General features: G+C 40.5%; 1 protein-coding gene across 1 annotated transcript; it reads left to right on the forward strand.

The window, feature by feature from the left end:
• Positions 1 to 148: 148 nt before the first annotated feature.
• Positions 149 to 26,786, forward strand: PLPPR4 (phospholipid phosphatase related 4). Its single transcript, XM_026037903.1, has 7 exons — positions 149 to 264; positions 12,921 to 13,106; positions 15,734 to 15,863; positions 17,170 to 17,365; positions 21,290 to 21,347; positions 22,567 to 22,740; positions 24,681 to 26,786. Exons 1-7 carry the CDS (start codon positions 187 to 189, stop codon positions 26,004 to 26,006), a joined length of 2,148 nt encoding a protein of 715 aa, XP_025893688.1. The 5' UTR covers positions 149 to 186; the 3' UTR covers positions 26,007 to 26,786.

Below are 26,786 nucleotides of genomic sequence, written 5' to 3' on the forward strand. Positions count from 1 at the left end.
GCCCCCCGCGCTCCCGCCCGCGTCGCAGCCGGGCCCCTTCGCCCTGCCCGCCGAGCGCCGTCCCTGACGTCAGGCCCGCGCAGGGGAGGCGCGAGCTCCGCGCGGYGGCGCCGGGAGCCATCGCGGCGGCGGCGGGCGGAGGAGACGTGGGGAGCGCGGTGCCCGCCGCCCGCCGCTCCCGGCAGCATGTCCGCCAAGGAGCGGCAGAAGGGCAAGGTGACCAAGGACAGCGTCACCCTCCTGCCCTGCTTCTACTTCGTGGAGGTGAGCGCGGATGCGGCGGCGCTGCGGGAGGCGGCACCCACGGCAGGGACCCTCCTCGTCCCTGCGCTATTCCCAGGCTAGGGCGGGGGTCGGTAGCGGTTCCCGGGATCACTTCCTTGCTGCGAACGTGGCTCCCGCGGGCGTTGGGCAACCGCCCACTGCATTTGGTGGGGGAAGATGGATCGGGTCCGTCAGGGAGCGCGTAGCGCTGCTTCACAAATGGCAATCGGGGTGGGCGCTTGAACCGTCCGCGCGGCTCTGGCTGCTCGGAAAATGGAGCGRGGCAGGGCTGGGGGCGCGGGGCGGCGCGGCGCGGGCAGCGAGGCGGTTGTGGCTGCCCCTTCCCGGCCCTTTCCAGCGGGGAGTGCGGGCGGCCGCCGTGTGCGCAGGGGCAGGCGCTGCTGGTGAGCCCACGGCTGCTTTGAAGCACCATGTATCTTAATGGAGAGACGGAGCGGGAAAATACTGTGGAGAACTGTAATGGTAAAATGTGGTGCAACAGTTAAGTATGACTGGTAGTCTAGATAAGATACAAAATACAAAAATCTTTAAAATTAGGAGGATTGGGAGAAAATATGTAATAAAAACATCTTTCAGGTCTAKTTGTAGTGCTTTGTTTTTTGGAATGCAGAAGAAGGGATAAAGATGGGAGTTCAGGTAACAGTGGTGCCTTTCTGTCACCAAAGCCCTCAGTTGTTGCCAAGACATGGCTAGGCYCTAGCCCAGGATAAATAATAGCTAGTAGAAAGCTTTGCAGGAGTTGCTCATATGGAGGCGTCAGGCATGTGCACTGCCCACATAACTAGGCCTGTTAGAAAAGCCCCACAAGGGAAGGATCTTGCTTTGCCATATGACTTACATGAGCTTTGTAGGGGAAGGAGAGGCAAAGGCTGGAGAAGCCCTTAGAAAATAGTGGGTCTCATTAGCCTTCCTCGCTATATGGTCCATCTTTCCCGCTTTCAGAGTCCAAAGGGGAAAGGGCTTACTGGGCGCACGTGAATTCCTCATGCAGGGGCTGCTGCGGAGATCCTGCAAGACATAGGAAAATGGTGCTGATTAGTGGGCTGTGGTTTGGCCTGCAACAAGATGGGTGAATTACAGAGCAGCAGCACAAAATGTGTGCCTGCTGTTCAGGAACTGTCTTATGTAATATTAATTCTATGCTTCTAGTTCCCCTAGAAGCTCCCTGTAGCTGTTACAAGGATTGTAGCAATTCTGCAAGTGATGAAGAAATCAGACTGAGCTGTGTGCGCAGTTTGCATGTGAAGCATTTAAGTTCCACAGTCTGCGCGGCCTCTTTGAGATCCTCAGTAACCCATTTACAGCTAGACCTAAAGAGATGTGGAGAGCACTCAGAAGAGCACCACAGAGCCTGTTCAGCACCCAGCTGCATGAAAGGCAGTCTCAGTCCTGAGGCCTCCCAGGGAACTTGCAGCATTTCACGTTATTGTTCACAGGAGCAGAGTACAGAACGGCAGCCCCGGGCACAAGCACTCACTTGACAAGCTGTGGAGTTTTGCCCCCCTTGGGYCAGTGTACACTTTAGATATTCAGTGCCAGTTAAAAGACAATATCAAGATTAATCAAGCTAAGATTATCAAGATAAAACAAGCTAAGTACAATACAACTGAGACTATACRTGAATGAGTAGAGTCTTTAGTGAGCTACTAGTCCTCTCCCATTAGACATCAGCAGGACTTGAGCCTATTTCACACACCCCAAGTGAGGACACAGGTCACCTGGGTGAAAGGGTGACAGCAATTTGGATAGTATCTGAAGAGAAACACCTTGTGTTTCTTGTGTACATCCACATTGTACACATCTACTGTACACTAATTCTGACTGACTGCCTAGAGCACAGGAGGATACCAGCACTTAAACAGCGCCAGAAGAAGGAAACGGTGGCTTAGACAATTCCACTGTGATGGGCTCGAGGTGAACCAGAGATTGTTATACTTCATGAAGAGGGGGTTGATTAAAGTTAATTTTATTGGCATTAGAAATTCCTAAGTGCATAGGATGGAGTGGTCACCCTGTGCAGTTGATWGGCATCACTGTTACATGGATTGCTTTTGTAAGCAAGAGGTAAGTTTCTATTAAGATCCAACAAAACCCAACTATTTAGAAACAAAACTTAGCCAGCCTAACCAGGGCTCTCTGAATTTATGTAACAGCATGTTATTTTAAAGCTTTTAGTTTTATGAACATATGGTTGAATGAATGATGGGAGCCAGGCTTTTAGCCTCTCTCCTCTAAATGTCTTCAGTCCTCCTCTATTCTTTTTTTCTGCCACTTATGCTTCTTATTTACAAAATACATTAGAAAATGGTGCTGGTTTTGCTCTCAAATACTAAACAAAAGGAAAGAAATATAAAAAGGATTTTGGTTCAAGAAGAAAATGAAAATGCATTAGTAGGAGAGGGGTGCATTTGTTTTATACAAATGAAAGTTCTTGCACAGTTAAGGGGAAAAAATCAGTTGCAACTGATATTTTGGGCATGCAGAATGTGAAAAGACAGATTCTCTGCTTTAGAAGGACTTGATCTTTTGAATTAGCAGCATACAAATACTTAAAAGCCCTGCCAGGGGGGTTTTCCACTATTATGATCCTTACAGATATGTTATGAGACTGCTACTATTAGTAAATACGTTTGGTGCCAGATTGCATGCATGCCAACTGATTGTCAACTTTAAAGGATATACTCTGGGCCTGGATTTGATTTTGGTCTAAACTATGAATAATTCAGATTAACAGATTTGAAAAACAAATTACAGCATAAAACCAATATGCCCTTCTTAAGATCACTATTTAGACTATTAGGACTATGAGCTATTTCTCATTTGCATGAGAGAAGCAAAGAGCATTAGGAAACAGAAATACAAATGAAATCTAAAAAAAATGAAGCTTTTGGAAAGATGTGTATGGGTCATAAACTAAAAACAATCATTGGCAAACAAAGGCAATATGAAATACAGCATATATACACAATAACACATTTCCAATAACGTGCTTTCAATTTCATGATTCATAAAATAAAACCTTGGTGATTTATCTTATCACAGTTATGTGTTAGAGGTTATTTTAAAATATTCAGAGGGCACTCCTGAGAGCTTAATAGCCTTAGCTTATGTGTCACACTGTTCCCCTGAAGTGGGTAGTAATCAGCATTACCAGRCAGTCTTGCCTATCTTATTTCTAATTATGCTTGTGGCTTTTAGGTTCTTGTGGATAATCTGAGCTTCCTTTTCATAGCCAAGAAAGAGAAAACCCTGCCATGGAAATTCAAACTCCCTCTGTTCTAGGGGAAATTCCTTTTCATGGTTAAAAAAAAGTCTACAAGCTTCTGAGGGAGAGAAGTTGTGCCTATTCCTGGAAGAAGGTCTGCTGTTTGTTACCTGACTGTTTTTCTTGAGCATATTCAGAGTACATCATGAATAAATTCACTTAACGATAAAATTTGCATGATGTCTCACATTTTAAATATGTATCTGGAAAACTCCCAGGTTTATGTATTCTCTGTTCCCAGGAAAATAGGCTCACTTGCAGATGCAAACGAGATAATATTTCTTCTTTGTGAAGGAAAGCAATTATCTCTTTAAAGATTCTAGGGTGTTAGTCTTCTTCTCCATGTGCTCCCATCTAAGAAACTTTTGGGTTAAATTCTAGTGTTAGAGAAGTCGCTAGGAATCTTGCCTTTGAATTCACTGGTACTAATGCTTCACCTTCCCCCCAAGATGCGGGAATGCAGAAGCCCAAATGTAGTCAACTGAGTCACTGGATGAACTTCTCTAGGTAAACATCTTGCCTCCGCATGTTTTGTTCCTGCGACACAGTTTTCATCTGCTGGCTGTTTAACTTTCAGGGACTAAGAGAGGAGGCAACAATTAGGTGGTGGTTGTTGCCTCCCCTCCTCTGTGGTGCACGCATACAGACACAGGTAGCTCTCTGCCTAAGCTTTCCAAGGCACAAGTGGGAATCAATTCAGCCTGTATTTTCRATTGTTTCTAATGTATATAGACAGAGCTATGTTTCAAATATCAAATGTTTGTACACATCTCTAGGTAGCTCATTGCCACTTCTCAGACACATCTGGATTTTTTCAGCTATTCAGCTATGCGTGACCCACCACATTTAAATTATGCACTTAGTTATCTGCAAGTACAGGCATGACTGCAGAGGCAGGACTATCCAAGGGGAGTTCAGGGATTAGAATAAGTGTGTAGGGTTAAGTTTCCTTAAGAACAGCATGTAAGAGCTGTCCTGCACCATAGTTTCCTGGAAAGACATGGCAGTTGCCTTTTTCTGTATGTATGTTCTTTGTTGTGCTTAAATTTGTCTTAGGGGGAAAAAAGACAAAGAGACAACTACAGAAGCCAAAATTAATGCCATACTGCAGCAAGAGACTGTGCAAGTAGTGTAATACTTTCCCCATACTTTGCTTGCTTSCTTCAATAGAGCCTGCTATGTGCAAGGGAGAGGGTAGAAGAGAAAGGTACTTAGCAATCTGCTCAGTAAGCTGACCTTGTGCTGTGGCTGACTCAYAGAGGATGCATGAGTCAGTTTTATTCATAACAGTGCATTAGAGACCACCCCCAAAACAGTAAGGGGCAATGTTGGGCCTGAGAAGGCTGCTAACTCATTCAAAGCACCTAACATGGACAAAGCCATCCACGTTGCATCCTCCCCCTCATCTCCCATGTACCGCAGAGCTGTGCAGCCTGCACACCAGCAGCTTTAGCAAAAGGGGAGCATGAAAAGGTGTCAGGGATCACAACTGTGCTAAGGCTGCCAGAAGAGAGAATGTGAATAGCTCCCAAGGAGCCCAGGGAGAAGGGCTGGAAGCCACGGGTTGTTTGGTATGCATGGAAACCAGTAGATTTGGAAATGCAGAATAAATTACAATATTTTGTAAGACTAGCAGTTTTGCCTGCTGCAGATAGGTTTTAAGTAAGCTTCTAGCTGAGATTTGGTACTGCTGTGACTTGAAAACAGCCACCTTTTTGAAATGTCATTTTTTTGATTCACCCTAAGTTTACAGCAAAAAATCTCATAATCAAGAGTCACTGCAAACCCTAACCACATTATTTATAATTAGTTATCAATTACTGTTACTCATCAATTAGTAAAATAATTGTGATTGCTTGTAATAATACTTCAAATATTACTGGTGATTAAGAGCAAAAAGAATGGTATTTTCATGTTTTTTTTCATGTGTTGTAAAACTTCTACGTAAGGGTTTGTTTTTAATATTCTTGTTACATCATTTTATTTCCTTGATTGTTTAATTGATACTACTTCATACTACTTCATATACGTCTGGGAAAACAAATAAGCACTTTTTAGGAGTCTCATGCATTCAACCTGACTTTGAAATTTCTAGAAATAAATAGGAATTTCTTCAGTTTCAGGAAATTTTCTTCTTTCGATTTCATTTTTTTTAATGTATCACATGTATTGTTTTGGTTTTACATTTACAAAGGTTTTCCATTAAGACTAGACAAAAGATCAAGACAAAAGATTTGAGGAATTATACTGGGATATCTGTTGTATTTCTAAAGCTATGGTCTAATTAGCAGTAGCAGAACAATTCAATTAAACTCTAAAATCAATGCTGGAATTAGGGATAATTTAATTCTACAAAAAAATGGTAATGATAGTAGATTTCTGTAGCACCCAGGATTCCAAATTGGGAGTTCAAATTAAATCCAATAGAGTTAAATCTTGGAGAAGAAACACCATCACATCATCTTGCAATTTGTTTGCACAAATCTTAGTCAATCACCATTGGTAAAAATCACTTACAGAACAGATCAGTTCCAYAGAGTCTTGGGCCAATTGAAACCTCCATCCAGAAAAGGTGCAAGAAGCAGCAGAAACTGGAGTTTAGAGAGAAAAGTTATAAATAAATAAAGCCCTTGATATAGACTAAAATTTCAGAAAACTTCAGAATATGTATTTTTTGAACAAACCCCTCTGTAAGCCCAGCTATTGCTGTGAGACCAGCGGGGAGAGGACTGTCCCGCACCCTCCGCCCGCGCTGTGCTGCCTCTGGCAGTAACTCTGTTTGCAGCCGGGCAAAGGGGGCCCTGCGCCCGGCCCCCACAGTCTCCCTGAGGGCAGAGGCTGGCAGGGCCGAGAGGACCCTGCAGAAGAGCCCTCAGATTGTAGAAAGCAGGAGAAAATGGCAGCTTTGGCACAAGCCTGGACAGATTCAGAACTGGGTGGCCTTTTGTTGTTGTCTTTTTCATTTTTGTTTTGTGGGGTTTTTTTTTTTTTCCTTCCTCCATGCTACAAATGGAGCTCTAAGCAATGAATTCAGAGCAGCAAGCAAGCAATCTCCCTACTGCCACAACAGGCAGATTTGAGCAAATCGTGAGGACAGCAAAACACACACGCCTGTCCTTCCTGCTACACGCCATATGTTTAATACAGCTGCCTCCCAAGGGCCCAATGAAAAGATGCAGGAACATTTGTTTTCATCTTTAGTTGTATTTAAAGGCATTATATTGCTGCCATGAAGAGATCCCAGTCTTGCACAAATAATTTGCAAAATCAGGGCCAGTCTCCAATAATAAAATGTAAATCATTTCCAAAATACAGACTAGGACCAGTCTAAAATGTGTAGGAGCTTCAGCTTTTGCCATCCATTAGTAACCTGTATGTTAGTGCACGTGAGTGTTGCTCAGAGAGAAACATTTCCTGCATGTAAATACTGTAATTAAATCTTTTGTTTTAAAGTTACTTCAAATATATTGCCAGGAACTGATTTCAGTCCCACTAGAGCAAATTCGGAATACAGTCCCCTTCGTGCAATTAGCAGTGCATGAAAGAAGTCTGGTATCTTGTATTAATCACAGGCTCTGAAGAACACGCAGAACTTAAATGCWTCATATCTGTCACTTGTATTACATTCATAACCAAATGGATAATTACTTATATCTAAGAGAATAACAAGACAAAATAATTGCTGGAATCCATTCTAGTTCAGACTCTAACTTTCCTCTTTCCTTTGTGATTACCGGAGGTGTTTCATCCCCATGTCTTTGTATGTTTCCAAGTATTTAGCAATACTTTCCAAACCAAGAATGAATTCCAATCCCTGCTGAAGTTAACAACAACCTGCCAACTTTTCACCACTGATCTTCTCAAGAGAAACACGTAATACAACATTCCGGTTCACATAATCACAATGCAAATACTACTTTGTATTAGCAGAATAGAGTCGAGTATGAAAGGTACCATTTCTTCTGCTTACCCTGTTCCTGAAGAGTGTTCAGACCTCACAGCAATGACCTCATTCCTGTGAGGATGAGACCTGTTTCCCTCACGACTCTCCTGTCTTTAGGGAAGCACACAGCACGGTCTAACTGCACAACAACTATGGCAGTTGAAAGGAAGTTGAAAGTTTGGTAACTGGCTAAGAATAGGAATACCTTGTTTCCTCCAACCCACCACAGACCTCTTTTTTGTCTCATCCATCTGTTCTGCTTTGTCTTTTAGAGCATGAATTCCTTGGCACAAGGACAGACATTTGTGATACATTTTACAGACTCTATCAGAATGCTGTGGCCTTGCAGTGCTAAGACAAAACTGCTAAATAGATACTACTCCCAAGCATTTTGCTGAAAGCGTTTCCATGAGGATAAATTGATGGCAGTCATTGGCTATCTCTATGAGATAGTCCTGTTTATTTGCTTCATTATGTACAAAAATCCCCGATTCCCAGAAGACAAGAGAAATGCAAGGGGGCAACTCCCATGCTTAGGAATCCCGTGCCTCTGTGGTTGCAGAAGAGCCTAAGGATCTAACAAGTTTCTTTGCTTCCARTTCTTGGCCAGCCTGGTTACCTACTGAAGTCTAAAGATAAGAAAAAAAAAATGTTTCCAAATATAAACAATCCATTCCCCAAATAGCCCATCAGGCATCCATTAACCCTTCTCACCAGGCAGCCTAGTCATGCTATCCTTAGTCTGCATCTGGTAGATTGTGCCTTGGCTTCCTCAGAAAGCTGCGTGCACACATACATGCTGCTTCTCTTGCTCTGCCTATCGTATTATTTCATTCACTGGCAGGTAAAACAAATCAATTCCATGGTCTTTGTATTTGCAGTSAGTCTCCAGGAAAACCACTCAAGCCATTCAGGCCTGTGCACTGAGCAGTGACTTCAGTATTTAACTGTGACTGAACAAGAGGCAATTCATTTTTCCCTTATTTAGCCTGAGTGAAATATAACCCAGGATAATTACTTTTGTAGCCACATTTAAAGACTATCTGCTGGCAGCCACCGACACAGTGCAACACAACAACAGCAGTGTTTCACAGCAGAGGATCCGGATATGAGTTCACAGATAGAAGATAGAGTCTGCACTGCCTTGTAGCCAAACTGAGAGAGGCCACGTGACTGCATCTCCCAAAACCAAGGTTCACATGTTCACTCAAGTATGTGACACTCCATGGTGGCACTCGCAGAAAGTATGGATTTTAAGATGTTACTCACTTGAAGATAAATATGGACTCTTTGCTTAGTTAAATATTAGTTAAAATGTAAGTATCAGATGTGTAACTGCTAGTGTACAGTTTTATAGAAAGGGAATTTATAGAAGCTATGATTTAAAGAATTTTGCAGTGCTAATGTGTATCAGATTGTGTATTCTTTCACAATAATAAAGCAATTGTGGAACTTGGATGTTGCCTCCTTTTTGGTTTGAGCCTCACCACCTCATTATGGTGTCATTTAGGAAACCATCAGTGTTTGCTTGCTACTGTTGTCTATAAATGTTGCTTGTGAAATGCATGTAGCTTTAGGGGAGATTTGGATATCTGAAAATTCTCTAGGAGGAGCAAGCACCCTGAATTAGAGATGTAGGGCGTTGCAGAGATGCTGTGGGGTGGGAAAATTAAAGGTCCTAGAGCTGGTGACAGGCCAGAGGCCAAAGTCATCACCCAGATGCTGAGCTGTCCAGAGGACAACTTTATGTTGTTTAGATTTCCATCTACTCCAGTAACAGGATTTTTCCAATGCATCTTGATCTTCCCCTGCAAACTTGAGGTAGTAAAAATAGCAGAGGTCAATTAATGCTCTTCCCAATGGCACAGAGTTGTACCATACAAACATATGGGGGAATAAAACAAATTATGCCTCCTGATCATTGCGGGGGGGGGGAAAGGGGGGAGCATTAACAGCTAAATCAAATAACGTGCTCCTAGATCAAGACAAGTTCAGAAAAAGCACATTTGACAATCCTCAGTCCTGGGTCCTCGCAAACTCAGTATGAAATCTGTGCCCTATTAACTAGATATGGCAGTACTATATTTACTGGGCTGCAGGTCTTACAGATTCCTTTTTTCATGCAATCAAGGGCATGGAAAACTACTCATACAGACATTTCACAGTCCTGGTGTGGTCCAGGTGCAGGCTATACCATATGACTGTCAATGACCTGCACTGGCACGGTGGCTCCCACATAATCTTAATGCTCACAGGTGCACAGAAAAAGAACTAATGAAGCCAGCGCCTGCAGTGGTGTCAGGACCATGGCCATCACTGGTGTGATGATAATGTTCTCTCTCACCTCTGAACTGCTCTCACAGCCGTCTCTTCTTTCAGCCATCTGCAGTATGTGATGTACGTTCCTGGTTCATGGCCCTGGGCACGACCTCTTGCAYGCAGCATTGCTTCAGAGAGGATCATCCCTCCTGGCTTTTCAGGATTTCATTCAGGGATGCCTTGTGCTTTGTCCTGCAATATGTAAAAAAATGGAACCTTTTACCTTTTATTGTTCTCCTTACTCTTGTAACCTTATTCTAGGTATTTCCATCCTTGTTGAGCATGATTTTCAATTTTGGGAGTAAAATTCATCTTTTCTCATGCTTGCACAATATCTAACTCAATACAGCAAGATCTTTGCAATATGAACTCTATCTATATTAAAAACAGAGTTCTGGCCAAACAAGAACCTCTCTCCATTAGCCAACTAAGGAAGCAAGAGCATAAAAACTTATTAGTCAAGATATGTAAGCTGAGGTTGGAGGGTTTATTATTCTAATGAGGAATAGGAAAATTCCTATTCCACTTTGTAATTAAAACAATATACATTATACCATCTAATTATATTTGACATTTCCAAGGTGTTGTGAGCTGAAGTCTGTAATTAACAGAGCTACTGCTGCCTTAAGCAGAACACTCAATAAATATTCATACATTAAATAGCCACTTACAATCTTTAGAAGATTGTAGAGGCATTTACTTTTCTTTAGCCTTTTGAAGATGCGTTTTATATTTATATTTTTTAAAGGTATGAAGAAAAATGTCCTGTAGCTTCTGACATACTGTGTATAGCAAGTCGACTAGAAACCTATTCATTAGGGTTGTAAGCAGTTATGTTGGGTATTTGCAGTCCTTCAGAACTCTTTTCTTTTCAGGGAATGGGTAATTATAGTCAGAAATAACATGGTAGTCCTGTAGTGCACAGCTCAGAGGAGCCATAAGACAGTGAAATGAAATTTTTGTCATTCCTTGTTTTATAGTTAACAATAAAATTATACTTAACACAAATACTGTTTTTTAATAATGAAAGTTAACCACCTCATCATCTATTTTAATAACTCACAATGAAATATCACTTCAAATATGACCTATTTATAATAGYTTAGTATTGCCATTTAAAATGGTTGCTTATCTAAGAAAACCATAATGAGAATAATTACTGGTGGGTAAGGCAAGAGCTTGTTCTCAGASAGGCTTTTCTTTTCATGACATTAAAGAAATGGAAAGATACACAATGGAGAAAAAATTCTGAGTGCAAAGTGCCCCACGAGTCTTCCCAGTTTAGGTTTCCATCAGAGGAAATGGACCTTCGGGACATCTGGATAAAAAGGGCATTGTTTCTGAGAAGGGTAACAGACCCATTGTTTATTCCTGTCCATTTAGCTTACTGGAATAGGCTTGTGCCTTGCCTTGTGGGATCTGAATCCTGGTTAGGTCAGTTAGGTACCACTTTGGGATAATTAATGGTAAAAGATGCTGCAAATGCCTCAACACTAAATGTTCTACAGAAGTGAAGGTGAGGTAGGCACGAGTTCAAACCCGTAGAACGTAGAACGTCAGTGCCCAGGAGGACCTGTGGAGACTCCCTGCCTCCCCTGCACAAGTAGGGACAGCCCAGAAAGGGGCTGCCCCTGCTGACTGGCTGTGCAGGGTGCGTGACAGTCACCCGGGCCGTGTCCAGCATGAGCTGAGCAGAGACTAAGCAAGACATCCAGCTAAAGAACTTGACTCTCTCTGCTGGCCAGGAAGCATGRGGCAAATTATTTAAGCTTTATACAATCAATCCAATATATTACAAATGTATATTTATATAGCATAGAGCATTTATATTATAATACATAATGCATATTTTACATGTTGTATTTTATACTTCACATGTTTATTATAAGTTGTAATTATTATGTGTAATATTACATATTTATATATTATGTAGTACAAAATATAAGCAAGCTGACTTAGTAGTTGCAAGCTAGTGCTTTTCAGCAGCAGTTAAAAGTGAGGGCTAGGCAATGTGGTAACCACCTGAAAAAAAACGGTGGTGGGGGAGAGGATGGGCAGGTGATATCCCATTATTTATAGGTACCTTCATTGCAACAGGAACATAGGGAGGGAGTCATCACATCTCAGTGGAGAAGCAGGCAGTGACTGTAGCATGGCCATCTTTAGTGAGAACTCTGTGAAATAAAAAAGATAAACATTTAATTGAGAATTTAGTAGACATTCTAGAAAAGGATGCAGGGAACTACTGTAAGCTCCTGGATCTCCCTGAGTGCCTCCCRACACACAGGGGTAGAGCTGCCTTATCTACTCTCTCGCAAACCACAGGCTGGAGAATCGGTGGCCTCCTTGGCTACTGCTTCCCTTGAACAAGCTCCTTCCACAGAGACCTGCTGGCACGAGCTCTGTTTTCCAGAGCCAGTGGCAAGCTGGGGTGAATTTATACCCACAGAGACTAACTTCTCAATAAATGGAAGTAATCATGAAAAACCATTAAATACCTAGAAGTTAAAACCTGGTGGTGGCTCTATGCAGACTGATTTTTTTTTTTTTTTTTTTTTGGCAGAATTACTAAAATGAACAGGAAAAGGCAATACACTATATTACCACATATGCCAGTTTCCAGGGAAGCCCTGGATAGCGTGTTTTTTTTTTTTTTTTTTTTTCCCTCTCCATTAAATGTTATTTTGCAATTTAAATGCAGTTGGTCTTAGTATAAATACTGTCTTACGCATGACAGGGAGTTGCTAAAGGCCCAAATCAAGGGTGATGCTGAACAGCAGAGCCCTATGGCCCCCCATGGGAGACCTCAGGCTTCTATTTGAAAAAAGATCAGTCTGCCAAGAATGATTCATACATAGAAGGATTAAATTATGGAGGTTGAAAATAGGATCAGGTATTTTGACTAGCTCGGTAGACAACAGGGTTACCTGATAGCAACTCATCAGTATCATGCATCTAGAGAATGAATTATTTAAAGATAGTAAAATTGATAATTACAAGCAGCACAGAAATAACAAACTTTGCAGAGATGAACAGACTATGGTGTTTATGCAAAAGCACTGCTATTCCATTTCTGAAAAATAATTTGTCGCTTTCTTCTCTTCCTAGTTGCCAATATTGGCATCTTCTGTTGTTAGCCTCTATTTTCTTGAACTTACTGATGTCTTCAAGCCAGTTCACTCTGGATTTAATTGCTATGACAAGAGTTTGAGTATGCCATACATTGAACCTACACAAGAGGCTGTTCCCTTCTTGATGTTGCTTAGTTTGGTTTTTGCTGCACCTTCCATTACGGTAAGTTTGAGGTGTCACTGTCACTTATAAAAGACTTTGAATAGAGCTTCAGCTGGCATGAGGAAAAGTAGCTTCTATAGCTTCAGCTAGGTTCCAGTGTCATCCAGGCTCTTTAGCTTTCCTTAGAACTATAACCTCACYTTTTGTTCCTTTGTAGCAGCAGAAGATACTCAGATACCCTCTTTAAAACATTCCCTCTAACACCTGTTCACTCATGCTGCCCTGATGGTGCACGTTCAAGTGGAGGAACAGTTCTCTGGGCATTTACACTTATGTGCAAAGCAGTTGTAACCACTGTTATGCTGGACAAACGTGATAGAATTGAGCTGCTTACAGACATCTCCATACTGTGAGATACTACATTAAATTCAGGATTTTGCTGGAAATGGGAGCCTCTTATTTACAGTCGTACACATACCACTTTCTGTAGAACTAGCTTTTTCTCGGGGAGAAGTTATATTGGTATTGTTAGTGGTCAGCACTGTTGTGCTTTCCAAAACAGCACAGGAATCTAAGTTGTGACTTCATCTGTCATTATGAGCAGGCAAAAAGGAAACTGGTTTAGTGGCTCATCTAGAGGGAGAACACAATTTCAGCAGAAAAAAAAATTCCTGTCAAAATACGATCAGTTTGGACACTATAGTAAGTAAAATAAAACGTCTGATATAGATAAGTATAGTCCCTTCTGGAATTGCTGTGTCAAGTTAAAATGAAATCCAGAGACTTCACTTTTATATATCTTAGAGAGGATTCACTGCACCTGACTTCAGGCACCTCAGCTAGAAACATTATTTTCACACCGTTCATCTTCACTAACAGAGAGAGGCACCTCCAGGAGCACTGTCAGGCACCAGAAATAGAGACCAGTCTTCTGAAAGGGTCTCTGTTCTCCCACGACCACAGTGGCCGTGCTCCTCACTTAGGCACCTCCACAAAGACAGCTATAAATGCATCCCTGCTAACTTCACCAAATTCCCTTACCAGATCATTGAATTTGCAGTAACAAAATCTCTAAAATATGATGTCCATAGGAAAATCATCCTCCTGACAGTCACCAACATGTTTCATTCTTCCTTTTTAAACAAAACAAAACCAAACCCTAAACTCCTCTTGCTGTGTTTGATTTTGGTTTCTTTGGAAGCCATTTTGAATGGTTTTGCATAACTTTCAGACCGAAAAATATACTTGGAACTAGAACCTAAGAGTTACAGTGCTGTAGATACAGGCACTTGCAGCCAAAATCAAATCCTGACAGAAAGTCACTGCTGACTCTAGCAGACGGTCCTGCTGGCTCCTCAGTTTTGGGAGACTGCTTCCTTAGAAATACCAGCCTCTGAATTTTGGTCTTACCACAGGCCTTGCCTTTTCCCTATTTTCTCCTCTGTCACACAAGGTAATCTCCCATTCTGGTGATTCTTCCTATGCAAGCTTCCCTAAAGTTCGGCAAAAGCTATCTAAATTCCTCTGATTTATTTTAATTAAAGAAACTACTGTTATCTAGTGAAAAGGTTTGACCTGTAAAGTGACCAGAGGTAGATAATAGTGACTGTAGTTCTCATCTAATAAAATTCCTTAAATATCCCTAATCACTGACTTTTCCATGTAATGAGAACTGCTTCATTTTTCTGGAAAGAAGTAGAATCAGTTAACAATCAGTTATAGAAAAGGTTTAAAACTAGGCTTGCCCACTGTATCTCCCTTCTTCCAAGTGTAGGGGTCTCAATGTGTACAAAATTAATGGATAATTACAGCACATTTTTCATAATTCAGATTTTTTAGCATCTCAGTGCACTGTTTTGCAGCTTTTAGTGTTGACTGTTTACTTTTCTGCTGCATCTATAGATAGACAGAGTCAATCTCCTCCCACAGGTGAGAACTGCCTCATTCATTTCAACATAGCCTGGATTCAGCCCTCTAGAGATTTCCAGGTTGCACTATTTAACAGGAAGAACAAACTCAACCTGAAATTGCAAACTTGTGACTGGTTCCAGGCTTTCAAGCAAGTAACATTTTGTTTTCATTTATAGTTCTCTTCTTATTTCTCTTCTCAGCTCTTCTCCAGGGCTTCAGTCATCAGCATCTCTTTTGCCTGGTGTGTTCAGAGGGCCACTTCTGCTATAGCTGTGGATCTGGTTAAAACCCAGGCCAAAACTAACAATTGGGAAGATCAAGTGGCCGGACAGGTAGAAGCTGCCAGGGATTTCCAGCAGGGATTGCTAGGCATGAGGCCAAGACTGAGCACTAAAACCACTTTAGAAGCACTAAGATATTACCCTTGGAGGAGAGATTTTCTAATTATTACTCTTCCAGTGTAGAAGCATAAAATTTCAAATGCAGATCAAGAACCCTATTCTGCTGAGCACTTTAGACATATCTAATAAAAATAAAAGTGTCCTTCCAAAACCTTATGCCACTTACATTCAACTTCAGCACCACCTTCTTGCCTGCTCCCACTCAGGCTAAATTGCATTACTGAATGTTTACATATGGATACAAATCTTTTAAAAGCAGGTACATGTCGGTGGATGACATTTGTTGTGTTATAATTATATTTCAGCCCTTTAAATTCAATCACTGTCTTCCGAATAACTGCTTCATTTAACTTAACAGCTCCTTTGTCATTGCAGATAATGGTAGGAGAAGGAATTCTCTACTGCTGCCTGTCCAAAAGAAGAAATGGGATTGGAACAGAGGCCAATATTAATGCAGGAGGATGCAACTTCAATTCTTTTCTTAGAAGAGCTGTCAGATTTGTTGGTGCGTTTCAAATGGTGGTTACAAAGAAGAGTCTTCCATGTACATTCAGTTTTCATCATGCAGGTTTCCTTCTCTGAAAAAGTCTTTTAGAACAGTGCAGGGCTCTCACTGGCACAGATCTTCATCTGCCAGGAAAATTTGAGAAGAAACTCAAACAGAGTGACAGAGAAACCCCAAATTCATTAATGCACTGTCTACACTCTCCATTTTCCCTTTCCCCCGCTACACTACTGCCAGTGTTGCTAAAGGAAGCATTTGTTTTTCCTCCCTCCTCCTCCATCTTGCGCTGACTTCTTTTAATTATTTCTCCCACATCTCTTCAGTGCATTATAAGGTCCCAACCCAGCTAACAGAGTATTCAGGAACAGCATGACAGTAACAAATTGCCGGAAACTGTCGGATTTGACTTTCTGGGACATGTTTATCTATCTCTTGAAAAATGGCTAGAGCCTATTAGGCTAATACTACAAAGGAATATCGTGAATTTTACTTTCCTTTAACTGACAGTGACTAAAACTGAATTTGAAAGGGCAACTGGATTTCACTCCCCTGTTACAGTAAAGTTCCTCTGTCACTGAGTGGCCTAAGGAAAGGTTTTGTGTGTTGCAGAAATCTTTCATTATAGAGAGCAGCCTGAGCAATAAGAACTTACAGGGCAGGCATCGTGAAAGCCCAGGAGGAGGACGACTATCCACTAGGTTTCCATAGGCTGGCAAGCAGGGAAGTGCTGGAGTGTGTGGCCAAAGAGGTTATGAACTCCACGATCAAGAAAGCAAAGAATGGCAAGGCCTTGGCATGCAGGAAATCCACCCCAGATGTGAAGGTAGCCAAGCTTATTGCCAGCTGATGAGTCTGGTGGTAAAAAAGACAGCAGCTCCTCACAGCAGTGAACTACTGGGCAGGTGTCTGTGTTGTTAAAAAAACACCAATTTGAGTGGGAAAATCCAAGGATTTAATGAGCACATATGCCCATATAACGGCTGTCCTTGAGTCGACAAAGCAAATTGCGTTCCACATGGAAGCAGCTCCAGTGTAGTATACTTCACGTACAAAGATGTTGGAGAATGCCAGACCATCACAAATAAATGTTATTTATCAACTGGAAGAAAACAAATTCAATTTTCTAATCATAAATAAATTTTTTTTTTAAATGTTAAAGAATTTAGCTTTGAAATAAGATTTCATTAAAAAAAATGATTCTTTGGTTAAATCCTCATATTGAAAGTATTTCTCACAATGAATTCATCTGTTATGCACGTATAAAAATCATAATACATTTAACAAGCTTTGCCAATTTCTCTCCTAGGTGTTCATGTGTTTGGTCTTTGTTCTACTGCTCTTATTACTGATATCATACAGCTATCAACAGGATATCAGACACCCTATTTCCTGACTGTTTGCAAGCCTAACTATACATCCTTAAATGTATCCTGCTCAGAGAATTCCTACGTTGTGGAAGATATTTGCTCTGGAACTGATGTCAATATTATCACTGCTGGAAGGTTAGTTTTATCCTTCATTATGTACATTTTAAAGCATTCTTTGTTATTTTCTGTCCTAGTTTCAAGACTTAATTTCTAATTAAAGTCTGAATGAGATTTGAGATCTTTTTATAATTAAGCTGAGAATTTTTATATCTCTTTAGTGATATTTCTGTATAAAGATTTTAGGCCAACAGTGAGCTTTGGAAGCTTTTCTGTCCAATTGAGAAATGGGACAGAAGGTTATGGGTAGCTAGTTATTTCCTCTCCTTCAGAAGCAACACGCTTTTCTATACAATTATTAACGTATAATATTATATATATGCATTATGTAATATATATGTACATTATATGTACAATATACACACAATATGTAATATATAATTATATAATAATAAATGTTTCTAATGCTTCTCTGAGTACGGTCTGCAAAAGTTCCCTGTAGCAAGTAGGGGAAGAAGTTACCCAAGCACTTAATAACCGAGATCTCTATACATTACTGTCCTGGCATTTTAGGCTTAGTTATTCACATTTGTCTTTGGGTTTTGTTTGGCTTTATTTGGTTTCCATTTCAGTGCTGCACCAGTGGTCTCCATTTCTGTGGCGCACTAGATTTTTGATACTGACAGCTATTGAGAAAATTCATTCATCARAGAAAAGACCATAGCAGTGTAAACCTGTGTCCTAAACATATGCATCTGGTTTCATAGGATTCCTAGCTTGTGATTCATCCTCCCTGGTCATTTACTCTTTAGTGTCCCCACCTAGACTGCATCTAAGATATCAATATTTTGTATAGTAACAGATTTTGGAAATTGCATATCATTCAGGTTGAAATATAATCTACACTACATACCTTGTTTAAACAACTTAGGTGTGATAAAATGGTGATAATTCTCAATTAATGATGAGAGGTTATAGATTTAAACAAAGTATCTAGAGTGTTAAATCATATAATATATATATACACACACACATATACATATAGATGTGCGCATATATATATACACACACACAGACACACCTGCTAATCCTTAGTTCAACGGCCTTATTACTGTGTCCTAAATTTATGTACTTCCCCACGGAGAAATCATAAAGCTCTTCTCTCCACTGAATACAGCATCAGTCTTCCTTATCTTTTTCACAAGGTAACCTCTCTTGTCTGTTAGTCATTTATATTGCAGCCCTCTGAATCTTTTGCAGTCTTTCCTTTTTTTTTACTTTTTTTCTCCTCTTTATGTAGTGCTTATTTAATTTCCAGCTCCCCCAAAAGATAGCAAAATTACAGAATGTTTGAAATGTTCACAATTTTTGTCTTAAGCTACATAATTTCTCTCTGTACTGATTAGCAGGTATGAAGCTATGTCATTTCTGTCATGTCTCCACTAAAGCTCTCCAYTTCTTATTCTGCATGCATTATTACATCCCAATTCATTTCATTTGTAAGCTCTTAATATGGTGTCTGTTGCTACATCTCTCCTAATCTAAATACCATCGCTTCCCAAAAACCAGTTACATTAGTTATAACAGATGAAGGCTAAGCAGTCATTTCTTCTATGTCCATATATTCTTACAAAGATGACCTTAAATTGATTTCTCTAAATCATTCCTATCACAGAGGATCCATTTGGTGATCTGTAATATCCTGGCACCACCCTCAGTTTCACCTTAATTAAATTTTATTGCACCTTTGCTCTAATAAATTCTTGCTTCCTGATGTCTCTCTCTACTTACAGCACAGTAGTCAGCATTGTTACCGTTTCAGTCCTCCCCTCAATCATCTGTTATGGCAGCAATTCCAGCTTGTAAGGAAGTTGTTAGAACAGTCTTCAGTTTTGATTTGTACCTCCTGGAAACTCTGGCTCCACAAATTTGTCTCTAGACTCCCCTATGCAAAACAGAGAGAAGCATATGTAAGCATACAGCTAACTGCATGGAATAACTCTGCAACATCCCTCAATATCCAGTGGTTTGCTTGTCCCTCTTTTCTCTGTTTGTCTTCAGAGAGTCTCTTCACCATTTATATTGAAATCCCTAATAATTCTATATCCTGTGTCATTTCTCATGTTCTGTATGACTCTCATCTGTCTTCCCCCTCCACCCATCTTCAAGCATAAGCAGAGTGATATACTGTCTTCTGAGTTCAGGATATGTTTTCTCTGAGACATCTGTTTTTAATACAGCTATACAAAAAGGCTATATGTATTTTAGCTTGAATTACTTTCATTTTAGATTAATAGATAACAGAGAAGAACAAAAGTAGTTTCACCATTACAGAGCACACCAAATATTTTTACTCTGTAACATGGTGTGCTTGTCTTGAAAGCATATAAATAGAAAGCAGAATAAATAGAAAATYATGTTGCGTAGTGACATACTTTATGTGCCACAGAACTGCTGTCAAATGAAGGTTAAATCCTGAATGGTACTAAAATTCATAGAATCAAATCTACTTATTAGCTCCACGCAGACTGKAAGTAGATTTATGCTTACACTAAAACCTGCACAGGGAGAGGAGCTGATTAGCCATTATAAACATTTACAGTTATTTCATGTCTTTAGTTTCCTGTCCATGTCCTCAACCTTGAGCTCGTTCACTGGATTCCACTGTGAAAGGTTTGTTCAGATATAAAAACTGAGAAGATTTAGAAATCCGCCTTTAGTAATGAAAAGGCATCATGCTGATTTCAGCTTGGAAAGAGTCAAGGCCCTGCCGGAGCCATGGGCTCAAATTGAGGTCAGCAGCACGGCATTCACACTGAACTACTTGCACACGTTTAATTGCCAGTGAGTTATTTAGAACAGACAAACTAAAATGCATAGGAAAAAAAATTAGAGCAGCAGATGCTGCTGCTTTGCAAGGGAAAAAACAAGCCTTTGACTGAGGGGCAAAGGCCTATATTTCAGTTTCTGCTATTATTTAAAATACTAAACTAGGTGCTCTTAGCAGAATGACTGTAGAAACATGAAACCCAGTTAGGGCACCAAAATCCCCCCGAGAGGCTAAATGACTATTCAACCAGTTAATTCCCTAGCCCTTCAGTGGGAGAAGAAAGTCCTCAACAACTTTGCAAAGATACCTTGATTTTGTCTGTTGTCTTACTGAGTTTTGACACATTTTCATTTGCCCTCTTGATCTCCACTTCAGGAAGAGGCTTCATAGCCTTTAAAATGTCCTCTCCGAGTGCTTGAACTTCATTCATACCTGCTAGGTTATAAAGTTAGAAAGTTAGTGAAAAGTAACACAAAAACATAGCAAATAAGGATGCCTCTCACAGTGTCCTGTCAAACCTCAACTGTTACAGTAAAAAGCAGGACACAAGCTATTTCATGTTGCCAGTGAGAGACATATCAAGGGATAAAGAGAGGGCTGTAAGTCTTAAGTCTTCAAATTATAAGAGGTCTGTAGACCTATTATGCCATGGGAAAAAAGACCTTTATTTATCCTACCATCAGTCTTCATAGAGGTACTGTCTTGTTTCATATTACTTCATCGCCAAAGTTAAGGACTGATTACTAAAGCATTTATATAGCTGATGAGTCCTTCTACTGAAAAGAGCCCCAGCAATATCAGTAAGACAAATCATAAGATCCAGCTTCTTGCATTAAAGAAGTTGCATAACTAGGTACTTACTGAAGAATGATTACAGAAATTTATTTATAGAAATTTCTCTCTTAAAAATCAATCATCTGGTCTTTAGTTCATTCACACTCTTCCTATTTTACAAAAAGACTTTAATGTTGAATATTTAATCAAAAAAAAAAAGCATTATTTTTGGTCCTTTCTGCAGACCTCAGAAAAGGAATTTAGAAATGAAATGTTAAGGATCTACTTAGGATGTATAAGCTGAAAATGACTGTACCACCCAGTGTTTTTTTTCCAACTGAATACTAGTACAGTGTTTTTGAAATGAGAAGCATAATTTGAGTGTCCTTCCTTGGCAGAAAGTCATTCCCTTCTCAACATGCCACCCTGGCAGCCTTTGCAGCTGTGTACATTTCGGTGAGTAATCAACTTTGTTCACTTTCATTTATATAAGAAAAAAAGGCAGAATGTCATTTGCTGTAAAGTGGTGTGTTACCTAATGCAGGAAGGATCTGAGTTCTTATCCTGATGGTTTGACAGCAAAATTGAAATTACTAACAGCTAAAATAAAAGCAGGCCTACTAAGAATATAGTAAGGATATGACTGGTCCACACTCTCTGTGAACAAGCAACAGTATCTGTTGTAGTGGATTGTAAAATTAAAGTATATTTAATTCTTCATGCTATTCTCAGAGAATATACTGTTTACCTGATTCATAGCATGATATTTTTGTTTATCATTCAAATTAATATTTTATTTATTGCTGTCTTCACTTGACTCAGTTTTGAACTTTAAGAATCAAACCTTTGTGATCTAGTTTCATTCGGCTTCCATGGAATTGCAGCTGGATGGAATGGCACGACTGCCAGAGGCCTCCAAGGTGCTACGGCAGAGCAAGTGAACAGCAAACAGCAGCAACAAGCAGGGAGCAGCAGGACACGCTGCAGGGATCACAGCTCATTTCCCATCTCTGACCAATGACATTTCTGCAGCTTCGGTGTCCAATGCTTTCCTTCTTTGAAGGAAAAAGAAAAGGGAATTCCATCATAGAACTCAAACAACCAGTTAATAACATTTCAATAGTGGAATTGTGGGTGTATTGGCACTTTGCCAGCGTACATTTATTCTGCTGAGGGAAAGCCCACAAGCTGGAATGATGCTGGTGAACCATCTCCACTTACTTCTGGTGACTTCCCTGGCATCGTGGCCCCCAGCTGAGAAATGGTTCTCCAAAGCAGCTGGTGGTGCCTTTTGCTAGAACAGGATGCTGCTTTCATCTGGCACGGCATCTGTCTTCTCTGTTTCAGAAGTGGTGACTCTTTAGACACATTTATAGAACATTTAAGMTCTGACTGTGAACAGTATTTGGGCATAAAATCTGTATCCTAATTGACCTCGATAAGCAACAATGACAATGCCTGAGSTTTCAGAAATCTCTCTGTTGCGATTTCTGATTTTTCTACAGTAAATAAGCAGATTTAGCAGGGCTGTAAAACAAAATTAGTAAAAAAATGACTGAAATATTAACATAGAATAACGGTCTATGTATCTAAGAGATACTCAATGCAAGAAAAAAGTCATATCTTCTGTAAGGCTGAGTTTCTTGAACTACTTTTTGTATTTTTTTTTTTTAAGATGTACTTCAATGCTACATTGACAGACTCCTCAAAACTTCTGAAGCCACTTCTGGTCTTTGCTTTTATCATCTGTGGAATTTTATGTGGCCTGACTCGTATCACCCAGTACAAGAACCATCCAGTTGATGTTTACTGTGGCTTTCTCTTAGGAGGAGGAATTGCTCTCTATTTGGTAAATATGGATGCAGTAAATTTTAGAAATTCTAAGTATATAGTAAGAATACCAGTATGTTTTATGGAAAACTTTCATCAAGGTCACATACAAAAATTTTAAATATACTAAAAATGTGTTGAAGATGACTGTTAAGAATCGTCATTTATAAACAGGAAAAGCTAATACATTTTTCAAATTTAAGTGCTATAACACATAACACGGCACATAGTGATGTATAATGATCCCATATTGTATGCAGAAACAGCTCTAACATGATATGCTTCATTAAATACTTAGAGATGCTGAGCATTTTTACTTCACACTTTTCTACTCTGCAAGAAAAYTATTGGATTAATCAGTATTTGCTGCTAGCCTAAATTTATATTCCCAGCGTTAGCTTTATGAACTCAAAAATGGTCAAAATTAATATACAGCACCTCAACTGCATAAACTGCTGACCTTGCAGGAAATTGAAGGCAGTTCTACACCTCTGGGGTTTTCCAGAGGCCTTGGTGAGAGGCTGCCTGGGAAATGATGCAGCGGGAGTGGGCTGCCCACAACAGGTTACTCCATGCACAGCAGATGCAGCCCCTCAAACGGGCTGGGATAAGGGATCCGTCACCCTGYATCTGTCGCTAGGAGGTTCTTCAAACATTTGCCTTCGCTTGCTGCTCTTGGTGCCTCCCCCGTCACTGTTGCTGCCCTCGCTGTTCAGCAGAACGTCGGTCCTGGTGCCCAAGAGTGATCAGGAACCTGTGTGAACATTTTTGGCTCCGGTGTGGGCAGCTGAACAGAAGGGTGTTAACAGCCAGTTTTGACCTCCAAGAAGTCAATGATGAATTTCTGTACAATACTAAAATAAGATCATATCCTATGACATGGCAATTTAATCTATGTACAGATGGTCCATAGGGTGACTGTGGGGTAGAAGTGACAGCAGCCAGGGCAGCCAGTAGAAACCCCATGAGCCACTGACGTCAGTTTCCATTCCTGCACTGTGAGCAGAAAGGAACTCTCTSTTGGGAATATTATTTCAAACGATTAAGCTGTTGAAGATTCTCATAAATGGAGTTACTGTTCCCATGTTTGAATTCCACARACAAGAATGTTCTTTGTTAGGTCTTCTCCATGTACTCTTGCATGATGACGTACATCAAAGAGGGACATTGTCCCGGATACCCAGTAGTCAGTAATTCTGTCCTGAAAGCTACTTATCAATAAGAGGAAGGGGAGGGTAAGGGAAACACTGTGAAACTACAAATAACTCTTGAAAAGAATATAAGGAATGAGTAACCCCAGTGCCTGAGTCAAGCATTTCAGCCTGTCATAAAATACGCTCTCAGCTCTGTTAAAAGGACACTGTCTTACAATGAGTCTGCTGAAAGAGAAAGTGTAGCATAACTTAACCTTACGGTTCTGTTCAGCTTGGAAAACAATTGATTCAAAGTCAATAAATTGTTTTATCATGTAGATACTGTATTACGTGGTTATCATGCAGTTGAAAGGACAGAATCACAGAGCAGAGAACAATTCAAGCTGGAACAAGATTCAATAAATCAGAGCAGACAATAGCATAGCTGTAAAATATCTTTAACTTGCTCAAAATATTGCAAAACATTAATTTTGTTATTTTTGTAAAAAAAATGTATTCTTACTTTAGCATTATCTGTTGCTATATAAAGCAAAGAACATAGAAGGTGGCTAAACATTTCCTCATCTATTTATTGCCATGTACTATGTGCCCTAGTTATAATACTGAGGCGACTTGATAGATACCTGGATGCATCAGAACGAGGACAGAATTTTGAGTAAGAATTCTTGGGTGAGGAAAGGGAATATATCCTGTCAGTTAAAATGACTAATGCTATAACTCTACATTGGCAGAAGAGTGTAACTAAAATATCTTAAAATGCTTCTTTTTCCATAATTGGTTGTTGATACTGCTGTTCAAATATCAGGGCCTGTATGCTGTGGGGAACTTCTTGCCAAGTGAGGAGAACATGATTCACCAGAATTATCACAGAGAACCACTAAGGTCTTTCACAGACCTTAGCCAAGACGCCAACAGAATGTTGCCCGGTAAAAACGGGAGCGGCAGCGACGGCATCGCCACCCACCGCTCTGAAAGCATGCTCAATAGGAACCACAGAGATGCAGGCTCTCTGACTAACATCAAGAGAGCAAATGCTGACGTAGAAATCATAACGCCACGAAGCCCAATGGGAAAGGAAAACATGGTTACTTTCAGCAACACTTTGCCAAGAGTCAACACACCGTCCTTGGAAGACCCAGCAAGAAGAAACGCAACAATTCACGCGTCAATGGATTCTGCCCGCTCCAAACAACTGCTTTCCCAGTGGAAGAACAAAAATGAAAGCCGGAAGTTGTCGCTGCAGGTCATAGAGACTGAATCTGGCCAGTCGCCACCACGAGCTATTGAAATGAGGTCAAGCTCAGAGCCCTCCAGAGTGGGTGTAAATGGGGATCACCACGGCCCAACTAACCAATACCTGAAGATTCAACCCGGTAATGTCCCGGGTTGCAACTCTGGTGGGCCCAGGGTTTCTATTCAGTCACGTCCTGGCTCATCTCAGTTAGTGCATATTCCTGAAGAAACTCAGGAAAATGTGAACACATCTCCCAAAAGTAGTTCAGCTAGAGCTAAATGGCTGAAAGCTGCTGAGAAGAGTGTTGCATGTAGAAGCAACAGTCAGCCAAGAATCATGCAAGTAATAGCCATGTCTAAGCAGCAAGGAGTGCTTCAGGGCAGCCCGAAGAGTTCCGAGGGAAGCACGGTCACTTGCACAGGAGCCATTAGATATAAAACCTTGACAGACCATGAGCCAAGCAGCATTGTCAGAGTTGAGGCCCACCCAGAAAATAACAGACCTGTAATTCAGATGCCATCCGAAGGTGAAGGAAGCGGGTCATGGAAATGGAAAGGCCCTGAAAAAATCACCCTTCGTCAGACATATGAGCTAAACGATCTCAACAGAGACTCCGAGAGCTGTGACTCCTTGAAAGACAGTTATGGGTCGGGGGACAGGAAAAGGAGCAACATAGATAACAGCGAGCATCACCACCACGGAATCACCACAATAAGAGTCACGCCAGTGGAGGGCAGTGAGATTGGCTCAGAGACTCTGTCCATTTCTTCTAGCCGGGACTCAACACTTCGGAGAAAAGCTAACATAATTTTAATCCCTGAGCGAGGGAGCAGTCCAGAGAACACCAGAAATATCTTCTACAAAGGAACATCCCCCACACGAGCTTACAAGGAATGAGGAGACATATCAGCTGGTCCACACCACCACTGAGTAAAACGCATCTGGATACAGGTTCTGCTCACCTTGTTTTGAGCCGATACTCACCTTTGATGTGCCAAGCTACTGACCATCAGCCCAACATCTGTTGAACACTGATGACATTAGCGTGCATGAACCTGTGCTAATCATGTGGTGGGGGAAAAAGCACAATGCCAGAACCTAACTAATGTGAAACATTTTCATGCAACTTGTTTCTTCAGACTCTAAAAGCTTATCTGAGAATGATGATGTCAATCAAAACATTGGTCTTGAACACACTTTATTTTCTGAATGTGCCAACTTTTTATTTTATTTATATTTGTGTCCAAAATCAACTGAATTTTTCACAGCAAAGGCTGTATCAGTGTTATATTATTCACCTTTGCAGAGTTTGCACCAAAACTTTAATACAGGATGGTGCTGACTAACTTTAAATGTTTTGAAAATTTGCAAACTTACTAGACTCTACAAACACATGACATATTGATGTGCAGTTACTTTAAAAGTAATATTGCTAATACTATGATGATGCTGGCTGCATTCATTTAGAGTAGGAAATATTTACAGCTTTGTTATAGTGGATCTGTCACTTTCAAAGATTGCAAAGGTTTTGTGTAGTCTTTTAAGATGTCTACTGCAACAAAATGTGTGGGTGACATTCCATTAGAATGGAATAACTATCTATTTTGAATAGTTTTGCTGCTACTGCTCAACTTTTGTTTAAGAACAGGTGCTACTAATGAAGAGGCTGCTTCTTAG

Source organism: Nothoprocta perdicaria, unplaced genomic scaffold (genome assembly GCF_003342845.1).
Source record: "Nothoprocta perdicaria isolate Ctin4 unplaced genomic scaffold, notPer1 scaffold_20, whole genome shotgun sequence".
Classification (NCBI taxonomy): domain Eukaryota; kingdom Metazoa; phylum Chordata; class Aves; order Tinamiformes; family Tinamidae; genus Nothoprocta; species Nothoprocta perdicaria.

Bases quoted from the DNA above. Each gene is read 5' to 3' on its own strand.
- PLPPR4 (XM_026037903.1), top strand. From the start codon at position 187: ATGTCCGCCAAGGAGCGGCAGAAGGGCAAGGTGACCAAGGACAGCGTC. The intron at 13,107-15,733 runs GTAAGTTTGAGG...TTGTCATTGCAG, and splicing joins TTGCTGCACCTTCCATTACG to ATAATGGTAGGAGAAGGAAT. The intron at 17,366-21,289 runs GTTAGTTTTATC...CTTCCTTGGCAG, and splicing joins AATATTATCACTGCTGGAAG to AAAGTCATTCCCTTCTCAAC.